Below are 14,603 nucleotides of genomic sequence, written 5' to 3'. Positions count from 1 at the left end.
CAGCAAGAAGGAAACACAGGCTTTCCTAGCCACCATAGGCTTTTGGAGAATGCACATTCCCAAGTACAGCCATATTGTGAGCCCTCTCTACCTGGTTACCCGCAAGAAGAACGATTTCCACTGGGGCCCTGAACAGCAACAAGCCTTCATCCAGATCAAACAGGAGATCACTCATGCAGTAGCCCTTGGCCCAGTCAGGACAGGACCACATGTGAAGAATGTGCTCTACTCTGCAGCTGGGAGCCATGGTGTGTCCTGGAGCCTGTGGCAGAAGGTGCCTGATGAGACTTGAGGCCGACCACTGGGATTCTGGAGCCGAAGTTACAGAGGATCCGAAGCCAACTACACTCCCGCAGAGAAGGAAATCTTGGCTGCCTATGAAGGAGTTCAAGCTGCCTCGGAGTGTCGGAACCCAGAATGTCCCTTGGACACTCTTGGATGTTCCAGGCCCAGGTCAAAAGCATTTGAGACCCTGGAATGCAGCCACAGAGCCCTGTGGCTTCGAACCTGATCCATGGAACAATTTACCAACCTTGCAGGAAGAACAAGAAATCACAAAAGTTTAGATATTATAGTAGAAGTAGTCACAAAGTGAAAGGAAGAATTTTTGAGTGCTGTACAGGGGGGTTTTAGGCCTTGTACAGAGGGGTCTGAGTTTTGCACATGGCGGTCAGAAGTTCTAAGATGGAGGGACTTGGGTGTGCCCTGTCCTCCTTCTTTCTTCTTCCTAACCTCCATGTTCATGGTGATGTTGGCACTCACAGATTGGATTAGAGTAGAAAGTCACTATTCAATATAGGTGATAGGCATTGCGGAAAAACTATAAACATTTAATATGCAATGTATGATATAAAAGAAGGCATCAGCCCCCTGGGTGTCAGAGTGTGCTGACTGCTGAATGGACCGCAGCAGTTCAGGAAGAAAATCTTTTAGATAACATACATTAAACTACCTTGAGACTGGACAACTGAAGACTACTGAGTCTTTCTTTGAAGGCACAGGTTGGAGGAGAGACTTTTCCACCTTTCCAGGCTACCCTAATCAGGGTTTGAGACCCGACATCGGAGGTGATTGGCACGGAAGCACAACTCCTCCTGGCACCCCGACTAACGGTGGTGCAGTGGATGTTCAAAGCAAAGGTTCCCTCTACCCACTATGCCACCAATGTGACATGGAGTAAGTGGATTGCTCTCATCACACAGCGTGCCTGTATTGGAAAACTGGATTGCCCTGAGATTTTGGAGATAATTACAAATTGGCCTGAAGGTGAAAACTTTGGTCTCACTGATGAAGAGGAGCAGGGACAAGTGATATGGGCTGAAGAAGCTCCACCGTACAACCAACTGCCAGCATAAGAAACACAATACCCTCTTTGCACGGATGGTTCCTGTTGCATCGTATGGATGAAACGAAAGTGGAAAGCAGCCGTATGGAGCCCCACATGACAGGTTGCACAAGCTACTGAAGGATAAGGTGGATCTAGTCAACTTCCTGAACTCAACGTTCGCCAGCTGGCCCTGGACATTGCTGAAAGTGAGAAGTGGCCAAAGCTATACATTTATACCGATTTGTGGATGGGTCTGGCTGGAAAGGTGGAAAAAGGCCAACTGGCAGCGTAGAGGAAAACCAGTCTGGGCTGCTGAAGAGTGGAAAGACATCGCTACCAGGGTAGAGAAACTACCTGTGAAAGTCCATCATGTAGATGCCCATGTCCCCAAGAGTTGGGCTAATGAGGAGCACCGAAACAACGAGCAGGTAGATCAGGGTGCAAAGATAGAGGTGTCAAAGATAGACTTAAATTGGCAACATAAGGGGGAGTTGTTTCTAGCTCGATGGGCTCATGATGCCTCAGGTCAAGCGGGTGAAGCCCCTATGGTATGGTAGGTGGTGGTCCAAATATAAGTATGGGGAGGCCTGGGATATTGACTACATCACACTGCCTCACACGTGCTGAGGCAAGCACTATGTGCTGACCATGGTGGAAGCCACCACTGGATGGCTAGGGACCTACCCTGTGCCTCACAATACTGCCCAGAACACCATATTGACCCTGGAAAAGCAAGTCCTGTGAAAACATGGCATCCCTGAGAGAATTGAGTTGGACAACAGGACCCATTTCAAGAACGCCTTATAAACACCTGGGCCAGAGAACATGGTATTGAATGGATATATCATATCCCTTATGCACCAGCTGCCGGGAAAGTTAAATGGTGCAACAGACTACTAGACTACTTAAGACTACCCTGAAGGCACTTGGCGGGGGAACTTTTAGAAATTGGGAAATGAACTTAGCAAAAGCTACCTGGATGATCAACACCCAAGGGTCCATCAATTGAGCTGGTCCTGCCCAGTCTGAACCCTTGCACACAGTGGATGGAGATAAAGTCCCTGTGGTACACATGGAAGGTATTTTAGGAAAGACTGTTTGGATTAGTCCCACCTCAGGCAAAGGTAAACCCATCTGTGGGATTGTTTTTGCTCAAGGACCTGGTTACACTTGGTGGGTAATGCAGAAAGATGGAGAAGCCCGTTGTGTACCACAGGGAAACCTAGTCTTAAGTGAGAACTGTGTGTAAGGTTTCATTGTGTAGAGTTTATTGATTTGGGTATGATGCAGATATTAATAGAATAAGGGGTGGATAATGTCTTAGGTTGTAAGATGTGGCTGGGGGTGTGTATTCTGTTGCCATCTGTTAGAGGTGGGGCAGTTATCTTCTGTTAATTGGGCAGTTTTCTTTATCTCTTCTACAACCAATCCTCCCTCCTGGGAGATATCATCTGTTAATGAGCCATTGAGTCTCACTGCATGACTGATAAACATTACATCATCCCATTGTGAGATGCTCTGCCCATGGCGAGGAGCCAAGCATTCTTACCTGGATATAATCTGAGATTTAGAACAACACAGGCAACCTTCTCCCACTGGATTCCCAGCGGAGCAGCTTTCTTCTCCACTGGATTCCCAGAGGGAGACAAGGCTTACCTACACTACCACCAGACCTTCAGAGGAAAACTGCACACTTCTACAGGATCACTGCTTCAACAGGACCACATCTATCACTCCAGGAGGACCGCAGCCACCATTTAATCGGACTGCTACCAACATCCTGACCAACAGGGTATCAGGTTGTATTCTGACTCTGTCAGTTGTTTTTGGGTTTTTTTTGTTTGTACTATTGCATTTGTATTTTTAATTTTCCTAATAAAAAGCTGTTATTCCTATTCCCATATCTTTGCCTGAGTGCTCCTTAATTTCAAAATTATAATAATTCGGAAGGAGGAGGTTTAGATTTTCCATTTCAAGGGAGGCTCCTGCCTTCCTTAGTAGACACCTGTCTTTTCAAACCAAGGTAGCAGCATTCAATCAACATTAAACACTTCACAAAGCATTAACTTAGCTCATTCAACTGAACTAACTTAAAGCCCATCCAATTTTCAGTTACTCAAAATTCCAAGAAGAGGGAATTAGAAGAAATATAGAAAGAAAGAAAAAAACAAACATAGGTACCACTCTGAGTTCCAGTGGTGTTCAGCTAATAGAAATTCCAAGAGGAGGTAGGGTCAAGCAAGACATGTGCTTGCTTTGTGTGTCAGGTTAAATATCCTTTGGCTTTCCTGGACCGTTCCCCCATGTGGGAATTGTGGTTATCTGGCCACTCTGGGGTCAGCCTTGGGCTCCAGGGTTGGGGTGTGGAGCATTGCCTCTGGTCTGTGGGGCTGGGATACAGGCCCAGGGAGGCATGGAGTATACAGGGCAGTGTATTGCCTTACCAAAGGCAAGGCCCAACCTACCCCTTCCCTCACACACATGCACCCAAAATGTTTCGAGCCAGCAATCTCCTCCAGTCTCTCATAGCTACCAAACTGGAGGACACTTCTATGAGTTGGCCAGCATATTATACTGACGTCTTACTCCTGTAGTAGAACCTTTGTCCAGGAATATCATATGGTACATGATGTCAGAGATGAGACTGACAGGTACAATTTTGCCAGGGCTATTCTCAGAACTTCCTCAAAATGCTTTTAACTGCTAGAAGGATGTTGAGGTTTGACACTGGCTAAGTACCAGGCACTCACGAAAAAACTATTCACTCATTCTCCTCTGCTATAGTTGAGCAGAAGAGGTGGAAAGAAAAACTGAAGGGCTCATGAGTTTAGATAAGGATTAGGAGAAAATACTTTAAGGGCAAAAGAGATTCAAAATTTAAAAGGTATAAAAAAATTATTAGCAGAATTAAAATTATAAAAATTAAAAGAGGATAATGAGAACTAAAATAAACCTTTAGAACACCTTTTTCTTCTCTCCAGCCCTTCCTTCCTTCCCACTGACAGCGCAGGGAGACAGGGCATGAGAGTTTTGGTCAGTTTTTCACTCGAGATCTTTAGTCAGTTTTCTGAGGGAGTTTCTTCTGCTATGCCGTGGGGTCCTTCCCACGGGAGACAGTTCTCTCTGAACTTCTCCAGTGTGGTTCTAATTTTCACGAGTAGTAGTCCTGCCCGAACCATTCAGCACCTCTCTTCATGCGGGGTGCTGAAAAGGAGAAGCCGCTGCTGCCACCTCTGCCCTTCTGCTTGCAGCACAGCTGGCTAGAAGTGGCTAAGCAGGCAAAGTTCACTGTGAGCCATGCCGAGATGGCGCCGGCCTCATGGCCCCAGCTGCTCCCAGTGCCAGCTACATGGCTGCTTCCGGCACCAGGAGGGCCCCAGCTGTGGCGCCTCCTCACCCCTCGGAAAAAAAAGAGGACTGTGTGCATTTTTTTCCTTCTTAAATATGTTATCACAGAGGCTTTACCAACTTCTCTAATTGGGCCAGCAACATGTCTGTTTGTCAGAGCCTTCAGAGATTGGCTTTGCTGGACATAGTAGAAGTTTCGAACAGCTTCTCTCTCAGAAGCTGCCTCTGTGGCTTCCCTCACCCACTAAAAAAAAACCCAGACTGTTTTAAACTAACACAAAAGATGAAGTGGCTAACAGCCATATTAAATAACAGGTAAAAAAACCCCTTTCATTGCTCCACTTTAAGATGTGACTATACAACAGTAGCTTGTATAATACTTCCTCTACATAGGTTTTTCTTATTGCTTTAGAATTTATCATTAAAAACTATTTGTGCTGTTACCCATTAGTGTGTTCAAGCAGATTCTTTGCTTTCTAGATTAGATTTTAACTTCATGTAGTGGGTTGATGCTGCCCAGATGCCTGGCACCCACCAAAGCTGCTTGCTCACTCCCTTACACAGCTGCATAGGCGAGAGAAAATTTAAGAAAGGGTTTGTGGGTTGAGATAAAGACTGGGAGAAATCACTCCCCAAATACTGTCACAGGCAAAACAGACTAAAATTAAAGATATTAATTGAATTTATTGCTAACAAAATCAGAGCGGGATAATGAGAAGTAAAATAAGCCCTTAAAAACACCTTTCCCCCCACCTTTCCTCCTTCCCGGCCAGGCAAGGAGACAGGGAATGGGCTTTATGATCCATTTATCACCTGTAGTTTCTCCCACTGCTCAGGCAGAGGAGTCATTCCCCTGCAGCACTGTGGGGTCCCTCCCACAGGAGACAGTTCTCCGCGAACTTCCCCTGTGTGAGTCCATCTCACGAGCAACAGCTCTCTATGAACTGCTGCAATGTGAGTCCATCCTATGGGCAACAGTCCTCCTGAAACTGCTGCAATGTGGGTCACTCTTCTGTGAGGTGCAGCCCTTCAAGGACAGGCTGCTCCATCATGGGCCCCTCTCTCCACAGGTCTCCCACAGGGTCACAGCCTTCTCTCAGGCATCCCTCTGCTCCATCTTGGGGCTCCTCCAGGGGCTGCAGGTGGATCTCTTAATCCCCATGGATCTCCATGAGCTGCAGGGGGACAGTTGCTTCACCGTGGTCTTCACCATGGGCTGCAGAAGAATCCCAGCTCTGGCACCTGGAGCAGCTCCTTCTGCTCTTCTCCACTGACCTTGGTGTCTGCAGAGTTGTTCTTCTCACATGTTCTCACCTCCACCTCTTCTTTGTCTGCAATTACAACTGCACAATCACTTTTATTTTTTTCTTCTTAAACATGTTATCCCAGAGGCCTTACCATCATTTCTAATTGGCCCAGCCTTGACCAGGGGTACATTAACTTTGAAACTGCCAGGGATTGGCTCTGCCAGACATGGTGGAAGCTTCTGGCAGCTTCTCACAGAAGACACCCCTGCAGCCCCCAAGCTACCAAAGCTTGGCATGCAAACCCGATATACTTCACTAGACTAGTACTGTTCTGATTGGGCTGGAACAAAGTGAATACTATGTCCATCCATGTTTTGCTTCAGGAGGACTTTTAGTTTTTAAATGTCCTTAAATACTTGGTGTGTTTCTTAATGTGTGCTTGTGGGTTTTTTAGAAAAGTTGTATTCAAGATGAGGTTATATCACTGGTCATTATTTAAAAAAAAAAAAAAAAGCATACTAGGAAGAAACTAAGTGGGTTTTGTTGTTTGTTTTTTTTCCTGTACCAAATCAGAGTGTTGCTATGTAAGTACCACAATATGTGTTTGTATTCTCAGTGGCTAGTATCAGTTTCAGACAAACAAGAAGTCTCTACAAGGGGAGGTGTCTTATAAGAGGAGGTGTTGTTTTGAACAGCACCACTTAGTATGTCAGTAGGTCTAATAAGATGAATATTTGCAATACTTGAGTAATTTGAGCTGTGAGATCAGTGCATAGAGGTGATCCTGCTTCACTTAAATCATCCTGCTTAGAGCATGACTTGTGCCAGTGGGACTAAGCAGGGCACAGTAGCAGCAGTCACACCAGACTCTGAGCACTTGAGAGATCTAGTGGTCTCTGACCTGGCCATGATTTACCACTCTCAGTGCAAAGGCTGTCACAGTTGCTATTTCTACATAAGCAAATGCTTTGGCATATCCAGGTTCTCAAACTGACAGTTCAAATACAATTTGGATGCCATGTTGCAAATAACTATGTTGGTGTGATGCCTAAAGAGGCTGACCTAGAACATAGACTAGACAGAGTTAAAACAATAAGGTAGGTATTTATCAAAAGGCCTTAAAGGATACACCTTGGGCAGTACAAGAGCCTGGCCAGGGCTACACCCAAAAAGGACCCAAGATGGTCACAAGATGGATGAAGGGTCATGAGTTTTCACACTTTTATAAGTTTTGGTCCATTTACATATTGGGGTTAATTGTCTAATTACAGCTTCAGGTTATGAAGTTCCATCTGCCTGGTTTGCTCTCTTCAATTTGCCGTTGTTTATGCTTTTCTGCCTGAGGCTGTAACAGTTGTCCTTTGTTCTCAAGCTGGAAATGGATTGTTTTGTCTAACTACCCTGTGAAGAGAATTTACTAACACTTAATATGAAGTTTAGAGTTACACACCAAGGCAGCTCAGGATCTGAAAAATATGAAAGCTAAAACTTAAGGCATCAGGTGGCTAGTGAGGTGCCATCTGGATGCTGTGTTGTGCAATGCTTGAATATGTGCTTCTCACTAAGGATCAGTGAAAATACTACTATATTCTCACTGGAACACTTTTTCATCCTGATGGTGCAGACAGGATATAGGTTATTTGGCCTGATGGTTTCAAAGCTGGAAGAAATACTACTTTTGTCCAACAGGACTCTGGGACCAGACACTGGTGCATAGTATGGGAGTTTAAGTGACGATAGCACATAATGACAGGACCTGGGGGTCCTGGTCAACAGAAAGTTGAATATGAGTCAGCACTGCCGTGGCAGCCAGGAGAGCCAACTGTATCCCGGGGGGCACCAGGCCAGCCAATCAAGGAAGGGGATTGTCACACTCTGCTCTGCACTGGTGCAGCCTCACATTGAATATTGTTAGAAGTTTTGGTCACCACAATAGAAGATAATAAACTATTAGACAGTGTTATGAATGGAGATGAGAACTTTTAGACGAATCCTGCCTTAGGCTTAGATTTCTGGCAGCGGCTCTGTTTGAGGCGGCCTGCACCTCAAATTGATCTCACTCACAAGTTCTTAAGAATGGCCAATTAGGGCTATTATAAAATTAATTATTTATTGAATAGACACAAGATTAGCAGACAGAAGACTTTAAAGAGACTTACTACACAGGATAAACCAAAGAACTTCTAGTAGATACAAATACAGTGCATTATAAAAGGTACCTATATTACAGCTACCAAAGAAATAGTATAGATTAGGAGTCAATGTAACTTACCACCAAATTGATGATGGACTACACATAAAGTCCTTTCACTCAATTCCCGGAAAAGTAACCACGGAGTTTGCATCCAAACTTTGGGGAGCAGCCCTACATATTAGTGTGCAGAAGACTTCTGCTTTGTGAAAGTTTTGTGTAGCTTTTATAGTTTATAAAATTATGTGTCTGTCAGTGAGAAATTCCAGTGAATCGTTAAAACCGAAAATCATGGATAAAGACTCTCTAACTAGTTAAAGTTAGAAAGTGGTATGTTTAGTACGCCGACAGGCAGCACCGTGGGGGTCATCCCTGAAATGCGTGACTGCACCATACAAGGATTTTTTGCCTTCTATTTATTTCCCAAAATAATACAGATGCACAAACATAGCACCTCCCATCCCCGCTTTGTATTACAATGAGGTTATTAGTCTTTCACGTGTGTGCAATTCTCCTCTTGAATTGGGTCAGTGGTCTCAAACTGGGTTGGTGGTCCCAGGGATGAAGTCAGGAAGGTCTTCGTCAGGTCTCTATGACCCTCTGGCATGATCCAAGGCCCCCTGCTTCATGATGGATTGACATAGGGTCCAGGTGCTGGGCATTGTTCTACTGGTTTCAGTATATTCTTATAATGGTTCACTTGCTCCACTTCCTTCAACAAATAAGCTCATAATATAACAATTAGCTTTAGCTTAAGCATCTAATAATCATTAACCTATCATTGGTGTATCTAATTTCAATATGAATTGGTTCTAACCCTCAGCTAAAATCTTAACCCTTTAAAATCATGATTCACCAGCAGCTTATCTTCCTACATCTTTGTACTAGTTTGAAAACAAACCAGCAGAGGATTCCAAGTCAGAACTGCGATTTAATAGGAAAATTAAAATAAAGGCAAAGAACACTGGCTTAAACTGACAGTCAGGATACAACCTGACACCCTGCTGGTCAGGGTGGTAGTAGCAGTCTTGTTGAAGTGATAGATGTGGTTCTGTTGAAGCAGTGATACTGTAGAAGGGTCTGATCTTCCTCTGAAGGTCCAGCGGTGGTTATGGAACTCTTCTCCTCTGGGAATCCTGTGGATAAGGCTGCTTGTGGTGTTCCAAACATCAGTTTATATCCAGGTAGGAATGTTTGGTTCCTCCCCCTGGGTGGAGCATTTCACAATGGGGTGATGTAATTTTATAAGTCATGCAGTGAGACTTGATGGTCCATTAGCAGAAGATATCCCCTGGTGTCGCGGTGCGTGGGGACAGAGAGATGACACACATTGGGGTTTTCATGCAGCAGAGAGACTTTTTTGGTGTACACAGTCCTTTTTATAGGCTATTCAAAAGACTCTGAGTTTGACTCTGATTGGTTACCACCCAGCTATTGACCAATAGCTACCTGCTTGTGTTCATATCTGGGACTGGCTCTCTGAAGCCAAACCCCTCCTCCTTTTATGAGGCATACAGTCCATCTTATGCCATGATAATTTCACCTTTTCTGTTTTAAAATATAAAAATTTTACTAAACTCAATCTTTCTAGCTATTGGTGTGTTCCATCAGTTTTTTACTATCATGTCTAGGAACTATTTAAGTACAATGTTACTAGGTGGCATGCTGCAGGTTAATTTCTTGAAACTTATAACTTGAACATTGCAAACAAAACAAAAGCTATCAGAGGCAACATTAAAAACTTTTAGGGGTAGTATTTAATGTTTTTGAAGTGTCTGATTTTTGAGGTCTAGGTGAAATCACAGGTGAGTTGTTATTCCAAAGGTTTCTAGCTGGTGGAGAGGGTTGTTACCCATTGAATACTGGCATTTGTGGAAATATATGCATCCCTCCCTCTCTGTCAAAGGCACGTTTTACCTGTGTCAGTATGTCTGGTTGTGGTGAGTTGGTGATAGCAGTGACAGACTTGGTATATTTAGAAACTTGCTATTAATTTCAACGGGAGTTGGTATGAATGATTTATCTATGCACAAATATGAAAGGTGATTTTTAGCTTGAAAATTATTTTATAGACATTGTAAACAGAAGTGACAAGAGACAAGTACTTAGAAAACTCAGCAACTGAAACTTGTTAATTTAAAGCTGTGGAGTTCATGAAGACTTTTAGGTTATTATATTTTAAGGACAACATGTTTAACAGAAGAGTTTATGCATTCTTAGTGTTTTGCTTTAGGATGAGAGAGGGTTAGGTTTTTTATGTCAGTGGCAACCTTTTCTATATTAGGGAAGTGGTTACCTGTCCATCTAGGTTTTAGTGTTAGTTTACGAGGGTCTTCAGCAGATGGAGCTTGGGCTGTTCCAGGAGAGGCAGGAGCGGCATGCATCGGGGCTGCCCTCACGGCACCGCGCCCTTGCACGCCTCCTCCCCCCACCCTCGTTGCTGCTTTCAGCCCATGTGGGCTTTTCCCATGCCCTGATCCCTGTCCCCAGGGTAGGAGAAGGGTGCTTGGGAGACCCCCCTCCCCCCAGGGTGGGTGGCGACTTTCAGTGCAGTCAGGGTTGGTTCAGGGCATTGTGTTGGGCTCTGGGGTTTTGGGGTCACTGCTGGGGGGTGCTGGGGCTGCTGGTGCCTATGGACCTGCTGAGAAAGTGGCTTGCCGCTCACCATTGTCATGCGGTGTGGCCATGTGGTCGCAGCCATGCGTTTGGTACTGGGATCTTGCCGCAGTGGTTCCGCAGGTTCCATCTCTTGCTGCTTTTGCTGCCATCTTGCTCTGCTTTGCAGCCTCCCGCGGCTTTGTACGCTCCCTCCCCCCGTTGCCTCTGTTGCTGCTGCTCTGCTTTTGCAGAGGACAGGCGGAGGGGGAAACACAGTGTTAGGAGGGGGCCCCCTGCATTGGGGAACCAGGGGTCACCCCCTGGCCCTCCTCCCCTTGTCCTGGCGAACTCACGGTTGTCCACTGACGGTGCAGAAGGCATCCACACGGCCAGCGCTGTGGTTGCCAGGCGACAGGGTTTTCTGGTGGTGGGGCTGCTGGCTTCTCTTCCGGTTTCTAGCGCTGTGATGCTTCTGGGGTCTGGTGGATGTACGGGGTGGATTCCTGGATGTCATGACAGAGGTGATCCTGGCTGCTGCCTCCACATGTTCAGCGCAGTATCTCTTCCCACGGGATGCTTTCTGTGCTCTGCTATTTTGAGATGATTTGTCTGGCAGTTTCTGCGGCACATTGAGACGGCCATCTTGGGTGAGTGACTCACGCGCCATGTGCTGACCACCATCTTGGATGATCTGCGTCCAAAGCGCATGGAGTCCGCCATGTTGGGGTTTTTCTGCGGGCTATGACCACAGTGCATTACCGGTGGTACGGGGCGTAGAGCCTAAAGATGGCTTTTTCAGCCGTGGTATGGGCAGCATCTCTCCTGCTGTTTCTGCATCCCGTTCAGCTTCTAACTGCCCCAGCCAGTTTGAGATAAACATTAAGAGTTTTAAAATGTCCATAGTGGCTTTCAGAGCTTATTGCTCATACTTTACTCCTCATTGAAGTAAGAGAAAAGTTCATACCTTAATGACTGGTTGTTCTTTTACAGAGATAAATCCACATGTTTCTTTGGTGGGGTTTTCCTTCTATTTTTCAGCTTTTTTGTTTCTTTGGCTCTTATGCCATCTCGATTTCTAGCTTTACCAGCTTTTCCGGCTTTTGTTTCACACAGCTCTTTGGCTGTCCTTTTCTCACAGCTCTGGCTGTTGTGAGCTCTGGTTGCATTTTCTCACAGCTCACAGCTGTGGCTCTCTGCTGTTTTGTCTCGTTCCTTTTCTTATGGCTTAGTTCCTTTTCTCACACGGGGTCACCAATTGTCGCGGTGCGTGAGGATGGAGAGATGACACACATCGGGGTTTTCATGCAGCAGGGAGACGTTATTGGTGCACACAGCCCTTTTTATAGGCCATTCAAAAGACTCAGTGTTCGAGTCTGATTGGTTACCACCCAGCTATTGACCAATAGCTACCTGCTTGCATTCATATCAGGGACTGGCTCTCTGTAGCCAAACTCCTCCTCCTCTTATGAGGCATACAGTCCAACTTATGCCGTAATACCCTGGAGGATGTTATCAGGGATAAGTCATGGAAGAGATAAAGAATACTGCCCCACCTGTTTTTAACAGCTTTTGAAGATGGTGATAGAATACATACTTTTGGTTACATCTTACATTGTAACCTAAGACAATCTTGCTCTCAAGGTGAAATGTTTATTGTTAGGTCAGGGTCTCACCTCCCTGGATAACTCCAGAGATAGCTTGCTACCAGACAGATGTCTGGCCTAGGTTATCTCACCAATTCATGTGAGGCGGAAAATGCCCTGAGTTATGCACCAGCTGATAGGCAGAACAGATAAGCATCAGTCATGTTTGCCACCTCATCTCTTGACTCTACTATACTTCTATTTCAATGCTTTATTTGGTTATTTGGTCAGAAAGTTTCAAAACCATTCTTTGTAGTTATCCCAGGGAACGCATCCACTTTTGACACAGCAGATACAAGCATTTGCTGATTCCATTGCCAATTGACACAAATCACAAAAATATTTTTCACACCACTGAAATGACAATAATGTAGACAGATGCCTTCACTTAATCCCTTGGAAAGTAACCATGAAATAGGTGTCCCCACTCATGGGAGAAACTGCACGCATTTCCAGGAAAATGTATAGAACATTTCTGCTTTGTTGAAGTTTGGTGTGGCTTTTATAGTTGTAAAGTGAGTGTCTGTCAGTCAGAAATTCAACTTATCTTGTCAAATCTCACTTCAAAAGTAAGATGCTTATCGGCAGTTGGGCGATGTCAGACCAGTGTTAATGCCATGGCGCCAAAATAACTCACTATAAGACAGCTTGTCCTGTTTGAGTTATCTGACTGGTTAACAAACAATAGATAAGCTCATGTGGGGAGTGAGATGCCTTGTTACAGTCAGGTAAAAATGGTGAGTCACAGCTCACTGAACAAGAGGTTAGTCACTAAACACCATCTTAGTGATGCCACCCATGTCTCTTTGGATCTGCATCACTCAAAGCAAAGTTACAAATGAGTGTTAAAAGAATGCTTCAGATTGTTATACACAGCTGGAAACCTTGCTTGTAATTCCAAAAACTTAGACCAGAGATCCAAGAAAGTGAGTGCAATTTATATTGTGTTTTCTAATACTTCTTCACGGCAGCTCAAGGAAAGCAAACCTGTAGTCTGGCTGCTTGGAAGTGGCTGAGCTTTAAGTAATTCTGCCTTTTGAGTTTGCTGGATGCCTGAAGAAAGAATTTAATCCTAAAATACTTTTTAAATACTACCTGAGTGACAAATATAAAGAACAGATGGAGGACCACAAAATAAGTCTGAGGCTTCTCATTGGAGTGATCACAAATCAGACAGCTAATTAAGTTATAGTGCCTTGTTTCAAAAATCAGACTTGCTCTGCTAAATAGTCTTGAGCTATTTCACTGTTTTGGTTCAAGTGGAGTGTCTAGACTTTAGGCCACTTTGCCCTTGTGACCACTTCTGTAGAAATGTGACTTCCCACTTGTATGCCAATACTTGGATTTTACTTTAGCTTAGCTGCTCTAAAGCTGGGCTATTTTAAAACATGTTTTGAATATGATAAAAAAGATAGATCTTTTTAGAGACATAACAGAATACAGTGTTCAGGAGAGAGCTTAAACTTCCAATTGTGTAGGGATAGTCTTGTCACAAGGAAAGCTAAAACACTGGGTGTATTGACTTCAAAATCTATTCAGTTGTTGGATTGTTGTGTGTTTGGGGTTTTTTTTTTTAGTAGTTATGAGCTAAAACATTAAAAAAACCCAAACCAAAACACCACCAAAAACCCAAAACTGAGGCAATTAAGTCCAAACAGATTCAATGTGTTTCTGATCAAGCAACTTCCTTTGTATCAAGTCACCTGGTATAGTTTGGGCATCGGAGATAAATAGCTCCCAAATACAGAAATGTGAGTCTTAATTGATTGCATTAAGCTTGTAAGGTTTTTTTATACAATTTCTACTTTTGATCTTAGGTCCTTTCAGTTATCTTGATGATGTCCCATTTAAGATAGGAGACAAATTCAAAATCCCAGCAAAGGTTGGATTACCCATTGGTTTCAGCCTGCCTGATTCTTCTCAGCTTGTCAGAGAAGCCCAGGTAAGTGATGCGTTCTGCCTTTCCGCTCTTTTCCCCCTGGTGCTGTAAACTGCATGTAGTCACAGTTCACACATGTATTCAAATGTTAGTCTTGACAGTTCTGTAGTGTCATTTTGTATGCCAGGCAGTAGTTGCAGAAGATCTGTTAGAATGTATAGAAAAATTAAAATATGATAGGCTGTGCAAAAAGCTTCTACTTTTAAAAATACCTAATAACATTTATTTTAGCATATCTACTTCAAAAAAGTACAGCGTTTTTGTTGTGGAGTTCTGTTTTAAAATATAGGTGTTTGCCAAGGAAGGTGGG

General features: G+C 44.2%; 1 protein-coding gene across 3 annotated transcripts in view; it reads left to right on the top strand.

Annotated features, from left to right (window-relative positions):
- LOC137464323 (ubiquitin-associated protein 1-like) overlaps positions 1–14,603 on the top strand; it is a 69,138-nt gene that overhangs the window by 29,257 nt on the left and 25,278 nt on the right. For 2 of the 3 annotated variants that reach the window (XM_068175605.1, XM_068175604.1), the window contains exon 3: positions 14,172–14,296. The exons of the other annotated variant lie outside the window; for it this stretch is intronic. In XM_068175605.1, the coding sequence (XP_068031706.1) occupies positions 14,172–14,296 (125 nt within the window). The remainder of the gene's footprint in view (positions 1–14,171; positions 14,297–14,603) is intronic. 3 annotated transcript variants of the gene reach the window in all.

Source organism: Anomalospiza imberbis, chromosome W, assembly GCF_031753505.1.
Source record: "Anomalospiza imberbis isolate Cuckoo-Finch-1a 21T00152 chromosome W, ASM3175350v1, whole genome shotgun sequence".
Lineage (NCBI taxonomy): Eukaryota > Metazoa > Chordata > Aves > Passeriformes > Viduidae > Anomalospiza > Anomalospiza imberbis.
This window is presented reverse-complemented; position numbering and strand designations above follow the sequence as displayed.